The sequence below is a fragment of the Henckelia pumila genome, unplaced genomic scaffold (assembly GCF_033568475.1).
Source record: "Henckelia pumila isolate YLH828 unplaced genomic scaffold, ASM3356847v2 CTG_461:::fragment_3, whole genome shotgun sequence".
NCBI lineage: Eukaryota > Viridiplantae > Streptophyta > Magnoliopsida > Lamiales > Gesneriaceae > Henckelia > Henckelia pumila.
This window is the reverse complement of record NW_027331831.1, coordinates 2,836,127-2,857,810: the sequence shown is the minus strand read 5'-3', so window position 1 is coordinate 2,857,810 and position 21,684 is coordinate 2,836,127. Positions and strand designations below refer to the sequence as shown.

Genomic DNA, 21,684 nt, shown 5'->3' with positions numbered 1-21,684 from the left:
AAGAACAGAGGTTTTAAACAAATTTTTGGGCATCCAAATTCCAAACACACAATTAATCATTGTTGTCAACACTGCTGCAATTATTGGTAGTTGCTTAAAATCATTTCTGACATACTGCTAAAAACCATTTACTCAAGAAAAGGACGTCTGAGAAAATAAGTGATTGTAATTTGTATAAATCGAACATAAAAGATTTTGTTCATAACGTAAAATAAATAAAAATATTAATTAATCTCACGCAATGAAGTCTTGTCAAATAATGTTTTAAACTTTTAATAAATGTGCGGAGCGTGACCATGAATATTGCTCTAATTTGACAAATTCATCAAATATATTATTATTATAATAATTAAACAAAGTCATCAAATATATTAGTATAATAATAATTATTATTATTATTATCGATTATTAAAAAAATAATACACTCTTGATCCTCGATATTTTTCCAAATTTTTATGCGTCAATATATGACACTGATTTTGACATCAAATCGGCCAGTTGACAGTCCTTCATTTCATGTTACAAGTTGAGGACAAGGAGAGTTGGCCTCTATTTATTGAAAAATATTAAAATTTTTATTAGTCATTAAACAATCAATTTTCCTCTTTCATTTTGATTTATATTAATTATTGAAAATTAATTTCATTTGTGACATTATTGAATTATGTTTTTTACTTAGTTGATATTGATTTATTGAGATTTAATTTTTTTATCATTTTTTTCGAAAGTATTTAATTTTTTTTTCTTTATTAATGTTATATGTTGTTTTTTTTGAGAGAGATTGTAGAAATTAAATCAATCCCGATGAAAATTTAAATATTTTGAAAATTATTGATAAAAGAAAAGTAAAGTTATGAAGACAAAGATGAAAATTTAAATGATATTCCTTATGCACGCGTGATACATGGTTATACAATTGAAAATTTATTGAAATATTAGAATTTTTATTATTTTCAAACTAATGATTTTTTTTCTTCATATTTTTATGCAAGTAATACAGTTGAAATATTTATTTAACAATGATAATTATTCGTTATTTTCAAGTTATTTATTTTTTTTCATATTTTTATTAGGAGTGACAGACTAAATGATATATTATCCATATATAAGCCAATTTTTTTGGGTAAAAAGGAGAAAATGAACTTTTTAAAAATCGTTTTGGGCTGGCCAGATTATTTAAGAATTACTCCTTTTTTATGATTGTTGACCTTGAATAATACTTTAGATTTATGCATAACTTTATTCAGTTTTGAATTCAAAGTTTTAATTAACTATGGTAATGATATTGAAATGATTGTTGAATCATACGATTAAATTTAATAGATGATATATGATTTATTAAATATGTATATGATTGTTATACCTAAAAAAAATATGTATATGATAGTTTGTTTGTTTGTTTTTTTTTTTTTGGAGCAATACGCATATGATAGTTGTTATCGTATGTTTGCATATTTTGTAGTTTTTTTTTTGAAAAAAATTAAAATAACAATTGGAGAGTTTTTCCGCGTAACTCTTAACCCTAGACGGGTTTGGTTAAGAATTTTTCAATTCGTCATATTTTGTGATGTCTAAAGTGGTATGAGACAATCCATAAAAAAAAAAAACAATATATCTATCTGAATTTTCGGCCATATATTTCTCACATTTGCACAATCTCCTAATCATATAGAGGGAAAGCCGAAAAGGATTTAGAATTTATTAATCGAAGAAACGTTGAAAAGAAAAACATATCCAAAATATTTGCTGATCTTCAAGAAGAGAAGGAAATTCCTGCGAGTTCACTAGTTTTAAATTTGTTGACTTTGGTAAATAAATAGTCAAAAAGTCAAAGCAGTAAATAGATAATTACATTTGAGCCCCTCCCACCATTTTCTCCTGCCATCTTAGCCGCCCCCCCACTCGGCTATATATACCGCAGCACCAACTCTTCTCTGTCAACAAAAAGAATCGACCAACGTCTCATTCGCAGATTTCTTCTCCAGAAAACCTCAAATCAACATTTCTTCTCCCAATTTTTCTCATATATTTCTCGATTCGTTCAATTTTAATTTGATTTTTCTGGTGAGAAGCCGTTGAAAAATTGGTTTTACATGCACGTATACGTATAATCTATTGTATGTATATGTGCGTGTAAGATTTGTGATGAGTATGTGGTGAGAATGATGGAGCAGAAGCACGTGTTATTGTCGGCATTGAGCGTAGGTGTGGGTGTCGGGGTGGGGCTCGGTTTGGTTTCCGGTCAGGCGGTCGGAAGATGGACCGGTGGATCGAGTTTTTCGGTGGTTGAGGGGATCACGGCCGAGCAGATAGAGGTGGAGCTTCTCAGGTTGATTGATGATGGAAAGGAAAGCAAGGTCACGTTCGATGACTTCCCCTATTATCTCAGGTGAGTACAGAGAACATGCAAGTCCTTTTTTGAGAAAATAACTTCTTTGGTCGTTTCATTTGGTTCTTTCGTGTGTACATGGGATTTTTGCGTTTTGACTTGGGGAAAGACAAACGATGTGCAATCAGTGAATGATTTGGTTGTATGGTTGCTTTGAATTGCCAGTGTCAGAGGATTCAGAATATTCCCGATGCTTATTACTATTACGATTTTGATTGCTCGCCTTTTTCTTCTATTTTTCACATGGCGACTTCGGTCACAAAGAATTCTTTGAGGGCTTTTGGACCTTATGTTTTCGTGTATTTGAAACAGCATTTAAGAGTAACAGATTCCGTGGTCGAAGAAGAGAAAACTGGTTAAATTTTACAAGTTTTAGTTGAAAAAGTTTTTTGTTGTTGTTGTTGTGTATGTCATATATTTATTTATAGTTTAGTCGAGGCTGTTGATTTGAATCTCGTATAAGAAAAGAAATCAATAATCACAGCAAATAAGCTTGTATTTGTAAACTTTGTAGATTGACTCTGCATATAAAGTTATATCATTTTTTTTTCCAGTTAAAGTTGTTACCTGCTATGATTCCCGTTTCTTGAAAATGAATTATCTTTTCCAGCGCCTTGAGTTCTTAATTGCTGTCATGAATGGTACTTGTCCTCGAATAGACAGGCAAATAATAAAGCTTTGTCCAACTGGGGGTGTAGTTTCAATCCTTGACGCATTGTAATTTGTAAAACAGAAAGCTAGTGTATTTATCTTTTCTCCCTTGTTTTTGACAGTGAGCGAACACGTGTATTATTAACAAGTGCGGCGTATGTACATTTAAACCACTTAGATGTCTCTAAGCACACTCGAAATCTCTCACCTGCTGCCAGTCGGGCGATCTTGCTCTCTGGGCCTGCTGGTATGTTAAATCACACCTATCTCCAATTTTATCTTATCTTAGCAAATAAAATTTCCTCAACTTCCTTCAGTCTTTTATATTTTTACCTCTCTGTAGAACTTTATCAGCAAACGCTAGCTAAAGCTCTAGCGCATCATTTTAAAGCAAAGTTGCTATTGCTGGATATAACTCACTTCTCAATTAAGGTTATTGAGCAGAATTATATTTTCCTGGTGCTTATTCTTTCCACATCTCTGTACTTACCTTCATCATTATTTTTTTATTGCTCAACCATCTATAGATTCAGAGCAAGTATGGCAGCACCAAGAAAGAGTCCGTGAGTATATTTCTCAGATATACGTTGGTTCCTTCAATTTTTTTTTTAAAGAGGGTTATTTAGGTCCATTATACATAGTACGAAAATTGAGCAAGAATGCAAATGCAGTGTCCTACTAGATCTACATCATTAAATGTAGTGAAAGTGAACCTGCTAGATGAAAGTGAAAAGAATACTGATTCCAATTGTTTGTGTCGTAGTCACTCGAAGGCACTATCTCAGAAGTAGCATTACAACGAGTGTCCACTTTCCTCGGCTCGTTTCTTCCAGCTAAAGGAGATAACAAAGGTAGATTGTAAGGCATGATTTTGTTTTGCATGTTTATTCATGAAATACCGTGTTTGTTTAAGGCATTTTGATTTTTGAACTGCCTTACATATTGCTATATTAATCTCATATGGAGCTATAATGGACGAAAACCTATTTATATGCGTGAGAAAGTACACGGTAGTGCCCGTTTCTCACTTTATGGGGATTCCTTTACATTTCATCTTCACCCAAGAAGCTCAAGAAAAGCACTATAGGAAGTCTCACCTTAATTGATGACTAGATTTTAACCTTATAAGCAATTTAGGATGCAGGAACATTCCATTGGAAGTTTTGAATGCAACCTTAATACGAACTTGAGTGCAGCATGCTCTGGCAAAAGCTATTACAAGCAATTACTTGCTTGTTCCTGCATGCACACACACATTATTGATATGCATAATTTGACCTGAACATTTTTTAAAAATTCATCTTACGAAGGCACGTTGACGAGGCAAAGCAGTGGATTGGATTCTAAGGGAAGGTATGCTTAGCAAATTTCATTTAGAACTTAACATTCTAATCCAGACTGAATTACTGAATTACCCTTAATTCCTATTCTTAAAGGAACAACGAAGGAATCAGCAATCCTCTAAAACCTCGCAGGACTTCCTCTGTCTCTTCGGACATGAGTAACATTAGTGTGCAATCATCCGCTTCAAATCCAGGTCTGAACATAACTTTTTAAACTGGCATTGATATCTATTCTGTTGTATGTGTCGGTCAAATGTTGTTTTGATGAAAAACGTTGTTTTCCAATTTGTTAATTCAGTTTTTTTCCCCTTAGAACTGCATTGTTTTGATGAAAAATTTGTCTACACAAACATTTCTATGTTCATTCCTAATTGTGCATACAAATTTAACTTCTGTTTGTTTTTATCTTGATTTTATCAGCTCATATGAAGCGCATTGGCAGTTTGTCTTTTGATGAGAAGGTTTTCTTACAGTCACTTTATAAGGTAACATTCTCAAGAATTGTTTGATCTTGTCAATGGAATGCCACTTATCCTTTTATCGACATCGTTTGATTATTCCTTATCCTGATTCTATTAGCATATGATGTGTGTCTTATGTAATCTTGATGTTTCTTTCACCTATTTTGGCATAATAAAAAATGTTGTCCTTTTGTTTTTGATTTTTTAAATATAATAACTTAGTTGTCTCTGGCAGGTGTTAGTTTCAGTCTCCCAAACCAGCTGCATCATTCTCTACATCAGGGACGTTGAGAAACTTTTTCTCCAATCTTCAAGATTCTACAAATTGTTTGACAGATTGCTAAAGAAATTATCAGGATCAGTTTTGGTTCTCGGTTCTCGGATGTTGGACTTTGAAGAGGATTGCGGGGAGGTAGATGACAGACTGAGTCTTTCGTTTCCTTATGATATTGTAATCAGGCCACCGGAAGATGAAACTCATCTTGTGAGCTGGAAAGCTCAGCTGGAAGAAGATATGAAGAAGATTCAGTTTCAGGATAACAAGAATCATATTGCTGAGGTACTTGCTGCAAATGACCTTGAATGTGATGATCTAGGATCAATCTGCCATGCTGATACTGTGATTATCAGTAATTACATAGAGGAAATTGTGGTTTCTGCTATATCTTATCACTTGATGAATATCAAAGATCCAGAGTATCGTAATGGGAAGCTTATCATATCATCCAACAGGTTGGTTGAGATAAATATTTATTTTTCGATTCTGTTTTGCTGCTGTCTTTGCTCGCTAAATGGCTTTTTTTTGCTTCAATCGATTCGCAGTTTGTCCCATGGTTTAAGCATTTTTCAGGAGGGAAAAAGTGGTGGCAAAGATACCCTTAAAATGGAGACTAGTATTGAATCGCTGAAGGTTTGTGCTTGGACTGTCCTTTTTTCAAAATTTTGTCAAGTGTTATCAGATTGTAATTGTTCGTGCTTTTCTCGTTGTGATAAATAATAGGAGACCGAAGCAAAAGACGGTTCTGGAGGAAAGCCTGAATTTAAGTCCGAGAGCAAGAACGAGACAGAGAAATCTTCTTTGATAAAGGTAGGTAGATAGAATACCTCAGGCTCGAAGCTCCTAATTACTATTTTTGTTGATGTAGAACTGTGGTCAATATTCAGGCTGTGTGATTTTGCACAGACGGGATCCAAACTTTGTTGAAGCCATTTTCCCCCCTCTTATCTTGTTCATTTGAGTTCAAATTGAGTTTGCAGCTTCCTCCTAAATTACCCTTCCTCGCTTTTCTAACCTTTTGACTAAAGGGTTACTATAAGTTGGAAAGACGTGTTTTGCTACGCTCAATCATATATGATAACTTCATCTTGATCCATTTTGTCTTATTGACACTGTCATGATGCTTGGTGATTCCAGGAAATCCCCCCTGACAATGAATTTGAAAAGCGCATAAGGCCTGAAGTTATTCCTGCAAATGAGATTGGAGTCACATTTGCCGATATTGGTTCCCTGGATGAGACTAAAGAACTACTTCAGGAGCTGGTCATGCTCCCTCTTAGAAGACCAGACCTTTTCAATGGCGGGCTTCTTAAGCCTTGTAGAGGCATACTTCTTTTTGGCCCTCCAGGTACTGGAAAAACAATGCTTGCTAAGGCCATTGCCAACGAGGCTGGAGCAAGCTTCATAAATGTCAACATGTCAACAATCACTTCAAAATGGTTTGGTGAAGATGAAAAGAATGTTCGAGCTCTTTTCACCCTAGCAGCGAAGGTTTCTCCAACCATCATTTTCGTAGATGAGGTTGATAGCATGCTTGGACAACGGACAAGAGTAGGAGAGCATGAGGCGATGCGTAAAATTAAGAATGAGTTCATGACACATTGGGATGGACTTCTGACAAAACCCGGAGAGCGAATTCTTGTTCTTGCTGCAACAAACAGACCTTTTGATCTTGATGAAGCAATAATTAGGAGGTTTGAGCGCAGGTATCATAACTAGTTGTCAGTTGCACTTATTTTTGGATTCCATTTAGTAAATTTGGTTGATGGCTTGCAAATGCCAGCTTGAGTTTCACGTAAATGGACATTATTTTTATAGTGTATTCAATCTTGAGTTACTATTAAACAGAATTATGGTCGAACTTCCGTCGGTGGAGAATAGAGAAATGATCTTAAAAACCCTGTTGTCCAAAGAAAAAGTTGAAGACCTAGATTTTAAAGAGCTTGCAGCCATTACTGAAGGATATAGTGGGAGTGATCTTAAGGTATGTGTTTTCTCCTGAAGATTTTGTCACGCTTTTCTTTGATGGGTTGTCAATGACTCTTGGTGGTAATAATTGGAAACAGAACCTATGCATAACTGCGGCTTATAGACCAGTAAGAGAACTGCTACAACAAGAGAGACAGAAGAATAGGGTATGCTAACATTTCAGCACAGAAGATGGACGTTTGGTCACTCTCCTTTTTTATTCACACAAGCCTTAGTCCCAAACTTGTTGGAATTTGTTTGCCTTTCATTTTTTAATGCAATTTTTATTCTAACCTTTTCTTTTTATTATGCTCCGATAGGAAAAAAGGGAGAAGCATGATGAAGGCCAGAGCTCGGAAGATGCTTCTACTCCAAAAGAAGAAACCAAGGAGGAAAAAGTGATTTCTTTAAGGCCATTAAACATGGAAGACATGAGGCAGGCAAAGAACCAGGTAATATGAATTTTATTGCTATTAATTGGTGACACTGGAAGTTCGAATATCAGCCTTATCTCTAATCTATCAAAACGTGGCCAGTTCTATCCTCACACCATAATTTTTCCCAATCATCTTGGGCCATTTTTCACTTCTTTAGATAGCCTAATATAGAAGTCATCTTGGGCCATTTTTCACTTCTTTAGGTAGCCTATATAGAAGAATTCAACTCTAGGGACAAATGAAATCTTATACATGAGATGCCTTCAAATGATGGTTGGGACCATATACATGAATCAAACTTGTGCATTTTGCTGTATTTGAAATTGAACACTTGCTGCTCCTCAATTCACCAGATTTTGTGGTCTTTTATAACTTTACGTGAAGTTATATTTGTCATTTCTCTATTTCAAGTAAACCATTGGTATTTCCTGTATTTTACATGTTCCTTGTGATTTAGTAATTGGGACCTCAAAAGTGCGTAAAGAAAAAAGATTCTAGTAACTTCTATTTAACACCTACCACACAATGATCACAAGAGTTCTTTACAAATTGAAAAGGGCATCGCTGCATATTTACAGGTTGCTGCTAGTTTTGCTTCTGAGGGATCCGTAATGGCCGAGCTAAAGCAATGGAATGATCTATATGGAGAAGGAGGTTCGAGAAAGAGAGAGCAATTATCCTACTTTCTTTAAAAGGTCGAACTTTTCCAATTTTGACATTGGAAGACAACATTTGTTTCCTGATGTGCAACAGTTGCAAGAGAAAAAAGAATTCCTGGAACAAAACCAATGCGAAAACCTTCGTCCAATTGTTGATCATTAAACTTGAATTCAAATGCAAAACGTTTGATTGCCTAGGCTTTTGTATATTTGATTGAATTCTTGATGGAAAATCATGAGTTAGGGGGTTTATAGGGAGCTGCTGCTAGAAATGATATACCATTGCCATTTAGAACTTAGAAGCTAAGTACAATCCAAGTGTGTTTTTTTATGATGTGTCTGCGTATGGTAGTGGCTCTCATTTATTGTAAATTTGTTATATTTGTAAAATTAATACAAATTGTAAACCATTCATTATTTCACTTGCCACATATAGATTTGGATAGAAATTTTAGATTGGGGTGACTGTTGAATCAAATTACACGTAGGTTGCTATATGAATCATTCATCAAATACATGCTAGGAGAAATTTTCTATATATTTTTGAATTTGAAGCCGAAACCTATTGCGAAAAATTAATGAACTAAGACTGGGATATGAGATACTATCCTAAAGTCATTGTTACAGAGGAATTTATTAATTGTTGCTAAAATTATTCGCCTACAAAATATCAAATATTGTTACAAGAATCAAATCAATATTTATTTTTGAGTTATTGATTTTGATGTGTAAAATAACTGAACGCATTGAATTTGATTGTGTTGGAATATACTTGTTTTGTATACTTCGTTTTATCAATTTATGAGATCTTTTATATTTTTAAAGATTTTAGAAGAGTTTAAGAATTTTTACAAGTAACTCATCTCAGTATTTTTGCCTAAACGAAAATAATAAAACGTATAAACTTGCTTTGTAACTAATTAATTATTAATTACTTAAAAACACATGAATCAAACGGTAAGGTCGAACTACCCTGCCCGTGGCGTGGCGGATCATGATTGGATAAAATCAATGGGTTCCACGTAGGGTCCACTGATTTTAACCAATCATGATCTGTCACATCACTCGCAGGGTAGTACCCTGCGGGTAGCATGTACTAAACCGAATCAAACTGTCATAAAAATTAAAAAAAAAACATATCGAACTTAATTTTTAAAATTTTAAGGTGGTCAATTAAAAATTAAAAGCCTAGCAAACAAACATACATCTGTCCCATGGTACCATACACATGGGGTAGGTTAAAATTTTCACAGTTTGGATCAGGGAACCCTAAATTAGTCTCAGTTATGACGTGGTCTAGGCCACCTCATACATGTCTAACTTTCATTTTCCCTGGTCCACCTACGGCCCAGACCAGTTTTGATGTAGGGCCCATTAAAGCCCGTCATGTTTGGCGTATACTGGTTTTAATTTGGGCCGATCGGACTGGTTCCAACGGAACAGACTAATATGACGTGAACCACCCAGCCCATATAGTCGGGCATGAAGCAAGAATTTTTTTCCTTGAAAATACAACCCAAGTATTAGCAAGTTTATTGTACCGCCAAATTGTTGGCGGCGGCGGCGCCGCTCGGCTTCATTTTGCCAAATTGTACACGGTGAGATCTTCTAAAATCAATTCTCGAACCACTTCTTCTACCAGAAACTTCGAACTCCAAACCTGAAAATTTGAGGAGAATCAGAAAATGGCCAGCAATTTAAGCCGTGTTTTCCGACCAGCAATCGTCAGATCCGAGTTCGCAGACTCTGCAATTCGCCGCTTCATGTGTTCAACGGCACATAATTTAGGGAAAAGGGAAGAATCAGATCCAGAAACCAAAGAGAAAACACAGATGCAGATGGAGGATGAAGAGAAACATAATTCGAAAACCGAGGAAAATGAGGTTGAGGAATGGATGAACAAAGAGACCGGCGAGATTGGAGGACCGAGGGGCCCCGAGCCAACTCGGTACGGTGATTGGGAAAAGAACGGTCGGTGCTCCGATTTCTGAATTTTTCATTTCCTTCATCTTCATTTTGGGTTTTTTTTTTCCTGCTAAATTCTGGGTTCAAACTAAATAATCAATAATAACAATTTTTTTTCGATTCCAGAAAGTTTGCCTTACTATGTTTTGTTATGACAATCAAAGATAATCTCTTTATCAATTAGATATATAATCATTTCAGAATACTTCATGCGTAGCTAAAATAAGTTTCGAACTCAATTATCAGACAATTTACTCAACTTAAATTGTTTTTTTTTTTTTTGGAAAATGTTGATTTAGCTTGTAAAAATGAAAGATTTTTTTTTAGTGTTGCGCAAACATAACAATTGCTTAAAGTTAAGCCAGATTTGGATCAGCATTGTTTGTTCAATGAGTCAATTTTTGAGAACCAAGAGACCCTATATAGAGGTCTCGAAGATATTAAAATCAATTAAGTTGTTTCGTCCAAGATATTAAATTAAATAATTACAAATATTTGTTTTTCATATAATATTTAACTAAAATTCTATCTCGACTTGTTATTTACAAAGTATTCATCATCCCAACATGTACCAAAAGGGTGCTTTAGAAGTACACAAAGTGCGATCAATCCCATTTAAATTTATGCAAGAATTAGAGTATTACATGTAGGCATGTAGTGCACTCGAATTTCACATATTAAGGTATTGTCATATTTTTGTTCTTCCATCTTTGTAAATGGGCATAGTCTATACATTTTTACAACGTGAGTTTTATACGTAACGGCGATTAACTCGGGCAATTCAATTAAATAAAGTTCTTATATATTATATTATATAAATATAAATATATAAAATGAATGGAAATTGTTGCCGTCGCAATTCAAATCAAGCAATTTAGTGGCAAAAAAACTCCATAACATTAACTTAAAATTTGAAATCAGAGGCTTAGCGATCAAAAAACACAGTGAATATGGATTCTATCAGACACGACAACAAAATCACTAAATTAGAACATATAGATACCTAACCTCCCACTGTGAAAAACTAATACCATCACTCTACAAGATTTAAGGAAGCTTGTCTTTCAGACCTTTTGGAAGTTTACTCAAAACCTTGACGTTGAACGCGGCATATTGTATCTTCAACTCTGCCTCAGCTTTCTCAGCAAAAGCATCGATCTTATCATCGTATTTCTCGTAAATCACAGGCACGGTGTGCAGCAAAATGATACCTATTTTCGAAAGTGAATACAGGAATGAAGAGAAAACTCGATGAGGAAATAGTAATAGCATAGCTTACAATTCGATAACAGCCATTATCTAAAGAGATGATAGGGAGAAAGCTGATTACCGATGTAAAATAAGGTCAAGAAGTTGCAGCAACTCCCCAGAGAGGATAATATCCACAGGCCAGCGATCACCTAACAGCCAGAATGGGATTTCAAACTATTAATAGATAAGCTATTGACTACTTGAGTAAAAAGTTGTCAAAAATATTATTTTTGAATACAGGTATACACCGAAAGAACTATATTCGGGAGACCATTGTACATGAGACCTATTCTTAATCTAATAATTTTGACAACAAAAGATTAAGCAACTACAAAAGTTTGACGCCTAGGGCTAAGATGTGTTCATTTAGCACTATTAATGTTTCGTTATGAAGTAAGAACAAATAGATTCACGTACAGCAAGGAATTTCTTCAGATCTTTCCCACGTGCAATATCTCGAAAGATGGAACAAGCTCGGTTGAATTCAATACGAAGGGCAGAAGCTACACCCAGGACTATATCCTCGGGAAGAATGACTTCTGGGATCTTAGGTGGAGACCTATCACGCATAATGAAACAACAAAGTAAGAAGATGTATAGAAAAGCCATCAATAGTAAGCTTTCTTGGCCAGTTTAGAAGCATACTTATTAATAAAGGTGGATGCATTTGACCAAAGGAAAAGGATTGCCAGGGCGAGAATGAGGATATGGCACACTAGTGAGAGCAAGTGGTATTCAAGCAATTCAAAGAGCACCCAAACCGTGGTGGCAACACCAATAAGACCACCGGAAATTCTCTTGTCTCTCCATAGGAAAATATCAGCAGCTGCCATAAAATATCAACGTCAGATTGCAAAAAATAAAATTTAATAATGAACTTAAAAATTATGAATGCATGCTCCCTATTATATATGCCTATATATGAAAAGCAGCCACAATGCCATATGACTCTTCTTACTCTAGACTCACAAATTATACTCTAAAGGGGTCCATAAACCATTTCAGAGGTAAAAGAAATCAGTTACAGGATTAACACTCTTTTAAGAGGCATTTCTTTGACAGTTTCAAAGCATATATATGCAACAAAAACCAATCCTCCAGTAAATTACAGGGATTATGTAATCAGCACCGGAGCATGTAAGGTTAATTCACAACAAATATTCGTGAAACTGAAAGCAGTTTACATCGTCGAACGCGGAAACAATGTAATCTTTCTGTTTTTGAATAGAATCATAGCCTCACTTTTCTCTACAGAACTGAAACCATTAGAAGAATGTGGGCGTTGATAAAGTTCGAAACTAGTATCAGTGCACCTACAAAGAATTAAAGTTCTGGAACAATGATTTCTAACGTATTATAAGTCCCAAAGTACAAACTCCCTCCTAAAAATCTCACTGAATTGGTCATGGGAAACAACACGTATATGTATCTATCTATGTTCTCCGTGTATGTTCAAGTGTAACATTCAAGAGTGGTAACTTCTTCATGTTGGAAAATTTGTTTGGACAAATGTTGGGAAATTGGTGGTGAATGTGATAAATGCTCATTGTCCCACATTGGTAAAATGTGGGAATATATGTCTAAATATATAGCCTAAATTGAGACAATGGGTTGGGGCCCAAGGGATAGCCATCTTTGTTAAGGGGAGCGGACCTAGTCTAGGCTAGGTTCGAACCATTAGCCACACGCGCGCGCCGCCGTCCGACCGGCTCGGCACGGGCGTGGGCTGGGCTATGACATAATATAGCTTTTTTGAACAAAAATCAAATAAATATTTATTTTTGCTTCCGAATCAGTGCAACCATCCAGCCCGAACGGGCGTGACTTTTGGTCCGAACTAGTGCGTCATTTCGGCTTAACCGGTGCGTCTCTTCAGGCCGACATCCAACTGATGCATCCGTCCGCATGCAACTGTCCAACGTCTATAAATTTATAGATCGCACCACTTGCATTTATACTCACCAATTCACTCATTCTCTTCTGTGATCGCCCCACTTGCATTCATACTCACCAATTCACTCATTCTCTTCTCTTCTGAATACTTCTGCATCTGAAGTTTCTTACAACACTTCTGTTCAAAGTTCTTGCTACTCGAAGTTGATCAGCGTTCTATCTTGGTATCTTGGGACACATTTTGCGCCGATCCCGTTAGCACCTAGACGGGGCAAATCTGTCTTAAAAGATAGAGGTTGTTTGTTCTTGATAATTTTGCTAACACTTCACAGGTAGTTTCTTTTAGAAACATCTCGCAACATACAACTAAAAGTAAATGAAATTTCTATAAAACACATCCTTAATATCAACACGAAGTACGAACACCACTAATAAATGCAATTTGATAAATATATATATGCACCAACGAAACCAATCCAATAACCTCAATTCCAGAAACCGTTGTATAAAAAAACGAACAATATCACATCTAACGCATATCGATGATAAAACCATTGGAGAGTATAGAGAATACGAAATGCGTACGTTTTCCACCTCCTAGAACCTTGTGGACAGGCTTCTCGCGGCCGAAGAGACGATAAATCTTGGCCTTCGTTGCTGCGGCAGAAGATTTGATGTCCTTATCATCGTCCGAATCTGACGACGAAGATGAACCGTGGCCGTGAAGTTTCTCCGTGATCTGATCGATCACTGATTCAGCGTTGGATTCGTTCTTCTCGTGATCAGACATGGCCGCTGGTTTCAGATTTCACGCGCCGCCGCACTGTATGTCGTTTGAAAGTTTACTTCGGCGCCTTTTGCGATGTTTCCAAGTGGAAGTGATGATTTTGAAACGAGGGCTGAGGTTTCGGGAAACGAACCGAGATGGAGCAACGTGTCGGCTTAGTGGGCTCGACCAAGAAAATTATATTTCCAGCCCAACGGAGAATTGAAGATGAGATAGGGTCAGATTCAAATGGGCCTTGGCCCATTTCAGGTTCATGAGGAAGCTAAAATATGACGGATAATCCATGGAGATGCAACCATATAAATAATTAGAGTTTATTTGCATCAAACACCCTTGTGAAATATTGAAATTGCACATTTTTCTTTGTAAAATTTTAATAAGCATCGTCAACCCTGATCTTTTAAAAAATTAATATACTCGCTCCTTCAGATGAGTGATTGTTGCGCACGCGCCCCTCATGTGATTGGGCAAAGATTTTGATATTTTTTTTTTCACCAAATACCCCTGTAAAATATTAAACATTTATTTTTAACCTCTGTAAAAATAATTTTTAAATCTATTCAATCCATAATATATAATTTTTAATAAAATCCAAATATAAATATTAAGCAAACATTTTTTGTTTTATTATTTTTTATTTTTTATTTTAATGTATTATCATTAATTAATTATTTTCTAAAAATATTATTAATTTATCTTGTTATCATTATTTTATTAAACTCACTTCGTATTTCCAAATTTTTCATTAAACATGCATTCATAAACAAGTATTTAAATAATTTCAAATACCAAAATATTGAACTAAGCCGATAAGTTCAAACATATTGTTTTTTCGATTTAGGATCATATATTATTGAACCAAAATTTAAATTTTTCGAGAATATGCATTGCACAATTTGTAATAAATAATAATAAAAAAATAACATGCTTATATAATTCTAAATCAAAAAAGTAACATTCATGAACTTGTCATTTGGTTCAATATTTTGGTATTTTTAGATATTTAAATCCTTATTTATGAATCATATTTAATGAAGAAACTGAAAACACAAAGTGATTTGATAAAATAATAATAACGAGATAAAATAATAATTTTTTTAGAAATAAATTAATTAAAAATTATAAATTTAAAATAAAAAATAAAAATAAATAAAATTAAAAATGTTTGAAAAATATTTTATAATTAGATCTTAATAAATATTGTATATTATTATTTAATGTAAATTCTGCAATGCATTTTAAAAAAATTAGATTTTGGTTCAAAAATCTATAATTCTAAATTGAAAAGTAATATGGATGAAATTATCATTTTGATTTAATATTTTGGTATTTTTAGATATTTAAATCTCGTTTATGAATGCATTTTTAATGGAGAAGTTGGAAACAAGAAGAAAGTTTAATAAAATAATGATAACAAGAAAAAATAATAATATTTTTTAGAAAATAATTATATAATCATAATATTTTAAAAATTAAAAATAAAATTAATAAAACGAAAAATGTTAGCTAAATATTTTATAATTATATTTTAATAAAAATTGTGTATTATGGGTTTAAAATTATTTTCACACGGGTCAAATATGCATTTTTAATATTTCACAGGGATATTTTGTGCAAAAAAATATCAAAATCTTTGCCCAGTCGCATGAGGGGTGCGTGCGCAACAATCCCCTATCTGAAGGGGCGAGTGTGCTAATTTTTTAAAAGGTCATAATTGAAGATGTCTATTAAAAATTAAAATTTCACAGGGGAAAAGTGTACATTTTCAATATTTCACATGAGTGTTTTATGCGAATAACTCTGAATAATTATGCTAGATTTGAAATTGTGCTGACATTATTATTTCAAATTTATTCATCAGATTTTTTATTCCAAATCAAATCCTCTCATTCAGCGCAAATGCACTTGGATGAAAGGATTTGAAGCATGCTGGCTTGCATGCATTTTTTTAGTATATACCAAACTCACATTTCTTTCATTATATATATAAACGCAATTGTTATATATTAAGATGGATGTAAAATTCATCCAAGAAAGGTGTTATTTCAAGTTCATTTTCCAAATCCTCGTTCCATCTCATTCTCTTCAAATCAAATCCTTTAATCCAATACCAACATTAACCCTAGATTTTTCTTGATTTTCAAATAATGTTATGTTATGCAAATATTACATAGAAGGTGAAGAAAAGGAGAATCAATCAACATAGGGACGAGCTAGCTAAAAAACAAAAAATAACAGTGTGAAGATGCGTGATGTTATATATGTAGTGTCCCCGTGACTCTACAGCTAAACCTACAGCATGGACTCATCTGAGCACAAGGAAACAACCTACAGTACTTTAGTGCACATCCATCCTTCAACTTCACTATATATAAATAAAGTTATCAGTCTATATGTGTGTGTGACATAACTGGATGAACCCATATCATATAATCCAACCAAATGGAGATGAATCCAGAAATTTTAGTGCGATGCAGCTCAATTAACATTATAAGAATCAAAACTTATTAACTTTAATTTTCAGCGAATTAAACAAAAATAAATAAATATTTTGAATAATCATTTTCTTTGAAAAAAGATCACTCAACAAAATCAGAAGCATTATGTTAAACTACATAAAATACGGCCAATGTTAAATCAGAAGCATTATGTTAAACTACATAAAATACGGCCAATGTTCATATGATTATTCTCAGCCTCAAATCAACGTATATTTGTTGTGGTAATATATATGAGTTTTGTTATGTTGTTCACCTCTCGGTCCATGTCCACTTATTGGTTCATCCAAAACTATATAATATAATATAATATAATATAATATAAGTGTTGAATCCTCCTAGCCTAGAGGTGAATTTCCAAATGTAATGCAAATAATAATTAAAAAAAAGAATCACCACTTGGCATGTACACTACTTTTCTTCACACAATCGTGCATGGAAAATACTAACGTATCCTTCCACATTAGCAATACCCAGCTCTCTATCATCAACTTTTAGCTCTCATTTCCACTCAATCACTCTTGCAGCTCCGCCATGGCTAAAGAATCGCCGCCGCAGCCTTACAAAACCTACACCGTCACAGCCTCCTCCATCTCCTATACGAAACCCACTACTACCACCATCGCCACCCTCAGCTTCATCTTCAAACCTTGCATTCCTACTCCACCAACTTACATCTTACGAGAAATCTCCCTTACCGCATATCCATCTCAGATCCTCGCAATCGTCGGCCCCAGTGGCGCTGGGAAATCGACTCTTCTCGACATTTTAGCTGCTCGAACTGCGCCAACGAGTGGTTCCCTACTCCTCAACTCCTCCCCCATCAACCCCTCGTCCTTCCGCAAGCTATCAGCTTATGTCCCCCAGCATGATGCATGCCTTCCTTTACTCACCGTGGCTGAAACATTTGCCTTTTCCGCGAGTTTGCTGAACCCTAAAACCTCTGATATATATGGGATTGTGTCCACTCTTCTTGATGAGCTCCGCCTCAAACATTTAGCAGAGACTAGGATGGCGTGTGGGCTCTCCGGCGGGGAACGGCGTCGTGTTTCTATAGGTCTGAGCCTCCTCCATGACCCGGCGGTGCTTCTTCTTGATGAACCCACTTCAGGGCTCGACAGTGGCTCAGCTTTGAATGTAATACAGACGCTCAGATCAATCGCAGACTCACGCCATCGCACGGTTGTTCTGTCTATTCATCAGCCGAGTTTCAAGATTCTTTCCACCATAGATAAGATTCTACTTCTAGCTAAAGGAACGGTTGTGCACGACGGTACGCTTTCTTCCCTTCAAGATTTCTTGCTTTGCAATGGATTCTCAGTTCCTCCGCAGCTTAATCCGCTCGAATATGCCATGGAAATACTGAATCAGCTCCATAAGCCTGAACCCATTTCCCCGGAAGCAGAATCACCTGTAAATTCTACCCCTTCTCAATCCAAAATTAATGCTAAAACAAAAGAAAAGATAAGATGCAGAAGCTCGAGTTTCCACGAAATAGTCACATTATACATCAGGTTCTGGAAAATCATTTACAGAACAAAGCAGTTACTTTTAACAAACACTTTGCAGGCTTTGGGGGTTGGCTTGGTATTGGGCACAATTTACATAAACATTGGACTTGGTAAATCAGGGATTGAGAAGAGATTTGGCCTTTTCGCCTTCACTCTAACATTCCTCCTCTCCTCCACAACCGAAACCCTGCCAATCTTCCTCGACGAAAGACCGATCCTTCTGAGAGAAACCTCGAGTGGAGTTTACAGGTTGTCGTCCTATCTCATGGCGAATACACTAGTTTTCTTCCCCTACCTACTCGGGATCGCATTTCTGTACTCTGTTTCAGTCTATTTCTTAGTGGGTCTCTGCGCATCATGGCAAGCGTTCGCATACTTCGTTCTGGTAATCTGGGTCATACTTCTAATGGCGAACTCATTCGTCCTGTTCTTAAGCTCCGTAGCTCCAAATTTCATCGCCGGAACTTCATTGGTGACAGTCCTTCTGGCCGGATTCTTCCTGTTCTCCGGCTACTTCATCGCGAAAGACAACCTACCCAAGTTCTGGCTCTTCATGCACTACTTGTCCATGTACAAATACGCGCTGGATGCATTCTCGATTAACGAGTATTCCTGCATGGTTTCGAGGTGTTTCGTATGGTTGGACGAGACGAAGAAGACCTGCTTGGTGAATGGGGCCGATGTGTTGGAGAAGAAAGGGCTCCATGAATTGCAGAGGTGGACTAATGTCTACATTTTGCTCGCGTTCTTCGTGCTTTATCGTTTGCTTTGGTTGATTGTTTTGAGAAGAAGGGTTTCAAGATCCAAGAAATGAAATCCAGGTAATATCCGTTTAGTAACGATTTCTTGTTCATCATTATTGCGTTTCTTTTGTTAATAAATAAATATTACACCGAGGGTTACACGATGCATCCCATATTACATTTAAAATTACATAATTATTTTTGATATTTATATTTGAAAGAGTTTTTTTACAAAAAAATAAAATGGAGGGATGATTTTGTAATTTCAAATGTAATGTACGTGTAACACAATATGTAACTCTCTATCTACCTGTAACATCTTCTCTAATATTTATGTATATATATATTATGTGATTTTATTTTCAATGTTGTAAATGTCAATGAGTGCATGGGCCTCACAAATACTTTTTATATTTATGTGAATAGTGGTATGAGTTCATGAAAACATGCATCATGAATTCATAATTATGGCAAACACATATATCTCTCCATCCTAAAAGTTAGTTCAAGAGAAATGTTTGTCTAAGCCCCGTATATATAATTTTAAGAATTTAATCCAAATGATACGAGTCATCTAACACACTTCTCACATCAATTATGAATGTCTGGAATGTAAAATTCGGAAAACATTGGCACATGGCTCATTAGACATTAATCAATATATTCGATGAACATGACTTTGATATAATGGTAAAATCATAGATTGAAGCTCCACTCTACCGAAACTTTTTTGAAGAGAGAGTATTATCAAGTCCATATATAAAGCATGTAAAATATAAAATGAAAATATGTGCTAGTCACGGGTCCTTATCCCGACAAATACGAAGTACTGATATAAATATGCGAAAACAAATTCAAGGTAATGGAAAATAGTCGTTTTCTGCGAAATTATGTAAACCTTATACATAATGGGCCGGTCTCCATCAACTAGAGTACTATACCTTATTGTGGGGGCAAATGCAATTCTTTAGTCACCAAGTGGAGATACGGAATAGTGTATAAGAGTGGAAACAAGAGATACAATAACTTTACATATATTCAGAACAAAAAATAATATATTTATATGAAATTATATTTCAGACACATATTGACAAATATACCATAGAATATAAATTATTTTAAAATATATATCCATATTAAATTGTCCTAGTCGATTGTGGCCCAGGCTTGACTCGCATGAACGAAAATGCAGAGATTTGGTTGTCGTTTATATATTTCTGAATCAGTGATCACGGGTTCTTCTTTCTTTTTCCTATCACGTGAATCCATGCACATGCATGCACCATTTCATCTTCTCTCTTATATATATATATATATAAAGATATATAATATGAGTTTTGTTATGATGTCAATCAACCATGCCCACCTCCATACCCACCATGGATCATGAGTTGGCCTGTACAATATGTGAGTTGACTTGTACATGGTGGACACATAGTTGAGCATAATTGGTGGACAGCATATATAACAAAACTATATATATTATAAAGATTTCATTTCTTAGATGTACTAATTATTGTTTGAACGCGGTTGATGTGTACACCAAGGTCCCAAATATAAAACGAAGTCTCGAGTTCGAGACCCAAGAATGACAACACCCTCCCCTTAATTACTCAAAAAAAATTATTATTTGAACTATGAAATTAGTTGGTACTCGCTACTGTATAAGTACTACTGATAATTTATTAATTAGCAGATAAAGTTATATATATATATATATATATAGAGTTTTGCTATCCTGCCCACCCACCGTGCCCACCTAATGTGCCCACCATGAGGTGTCACTCAACTATTAGACGCAAAATTCATCACATGATCTTTTTTCTCCCAAATTAGGTGAGCACGGTATATATATATATATATATAATTTGTCTAGCTATTAGACTAAAGTGAACATGATCTTTTTTCTCCCAAATTTGCCTTTATATTTTTTGACATTTCAAATTATATATTTTAATCCATCGATAATTTTTATAACTATCATATTACTCATATTTGAATGTCAATCAAATTCATTAAAAATATATATACGCTCATTATATGTAATAGTCGAACACCTTAGAAATGACACCAATTTTTTTCCAAAATTGACTTATACTAAATAAATATGTAATTTTGATTATATTTGTACATATTTTATATAATTTTATCAACTAACAATTATAGATAAGATACATAAATTCTGAATTTATTACATTAATTTATAAAAAAAATTGTAATTAAACTAATTAATTACAAATAAAAATATATTTTTTATATATGACATATATTGATAAATATATAATATTATTTTATAAACACACATCGTGTGTGCACGCTAGTATAAATAATAACCCCTTCTCAAAATGCCCTAGTTAATGACTGGAGGCCCATAGCAGGTCATTTACTGTTCGAACTGTATAATTAAAATAATTATGAAACAATTTCAATCTGTTCTATATTCGATCAATTTTTTTTAAAAAAAAAAACAAATTCCAAATTTTAGTCTGACGCTGTCGTGTATTAAGTTTATCTAACGGACATGATTAATTTTAAAATTAAATGCAGAACACTACGATACATTATATATATAATCATGGTTTAGACTATTCTAATACCTTATCCATACATTCCCGTTTTAACACAATAATTAAAGCATATTTTCTTTAATAACTTATGTATTAAATTCAACTCTCTACCTTCTTCAAATAAAAAAATCAAAAATAAAATCAACTCGACTCGACTCCGAAAGGTGTTCAAGTTGGTGGAGTAGGTGAGCGCTTGAGCACATGTCAAAAGTGCGATTCCCCTGCAAAGACTTCTTGGACTAGCATGTCGCACAGAGTTTGTCCAGTGTGATTTAACTGACTAG

The 21,684-nt window shown here is 34.6% G+C and overlaps 3 protein-coding genes across 3 annotated transcripts; 2 read left to right on the top strand and 1 right to left on the bottom strand.

Moving 5' to 3' along the window:
- The first annotated feature begins 1,929 nt into the window (after positions 1-1,929).
- On the top strand, positions 1,930-8,607 carry LOC140871293 (uncharacterized). Its single transcript, XM_073273737.1, has 16 exons — positions 1,930-2,389; positions 3,163-3,287; positions 3,384-3,472; positions 3,568-3,603; positions 3,804-3,891; positions 4,351-4,393; positions 4,477-4,577; positions 4,804-4,868; positions 5,080-5,576; positions 5,667-5,754; positions 5,845-5,931; positions 6,259-6,827; positions 6,970-7,105; positions 7,188-7,256; positions 7,410-7,541; positions 8,105-8,607. The coding sequence occupies exons 1-16, from the start codon at positions 2,163-2,165 to the stop codon at positions 8,216-8,218; spliced, it is 2,466 nt and encodes an 821-aa protein (XP_073129838.1). The 5' UTR covers positions 1,930-2,162; the 3' UTR covers positions 8,219-8,607.
- A 2,398-nt stretch (positions 8,608-11,005) lies between these two features.
- LOC140871645 (reticulon-like protein B3) lies at positions 11,006-14,210 on the bottom strand. The gene is made up of 5 exons (XM_073274253.1): positions 13,880-14,210; positions 12,047-12,227; positions 11,819-11,960; positions 11,481-11,550; positions 11,006-11,361 (listed from the first exon to the last, which is right to left on the bottom strand). Exons 1-5 carry the CDS (start codon positions 14,082-14,084, stop codon positions 11,198-11,200), a joined length of 762 nt encoding a protein of 253 aa, XP_073130354.1. The 5' UTR covers positions 14,085-14,210; the 3' UTR covers positions 11,006-11,197.
- Positions 14,211-16,864: 2,654 nt separating this feature from the next.
- LOC140872163 (ABC transporter G family member 8) lies at positions 16,865-19,113 on the top strand. The gene has a single exon (XM_073274945.1). It carries the CDS (start codon positions 17,114-17,116, stop codon positions 18,902-18,904), a length of 1,791 nt encoding a protein of 596 aa, XP_073131046.1. The 5' UTR covers positions 16,865-17,113; the 3' UTR covers positions 18,905-19,113.
- The last annotated feature ends 2,571 nt before the right edge of the window (positions 19,114-21,684 follow it).

Bases quoted from the DNA above. Each gene is read 5' to 3' on its own strand.
- LOC140872163 (XM_073274945.1), top strand. From the start codon at position 17,114: ATGGCTAAAGAATCGCCGCCGCAGCCTTACAAAACCTACACCGTCACA.
- LOC140871293 (XM_073273737.1), top strand. From the start codon at position 2,163: ATGATGGAGCAGAAGCACGTGTTATTGTCGGCATTGAGCGTAGGTGTG. The intron at 2,390-3,162 runs GTGAGTACAGAG...TGTTTTTGACAG, and splicing joins GACTTCCCCTATTATCTCAG to TGAGCGAACACGTGTATTAT. The intron at 3,288-3,383 runs GTATGTTAAATC...ACCTCTCTGTAG, and splicing joins CTTGCTCTCTGGGCCTGCTG to AACTTTATCAGCAAACGCTA.
- LOC140871645 (XM_073274253.1), bottom strand. From the start codon at position 14,084: ATGTCTGATCACGAGAAGAACGAATCCAACGCTGAATCAGTGATCGAT. The intron at 11,961-12,046 runs GTATGCTTCTAA...TATGCGTGATAG, and splicing joins GCATCCACCTTTATTAATAA to GTCTCCACCTAAGATCCCAG. The intron at 11,362-11,480 runs GTAATCAGCTTT...TTTCGAAAATAG, and splicing joins CTTGACCTTATTTTACATCG to GTATCATTTTGCTGCACACC.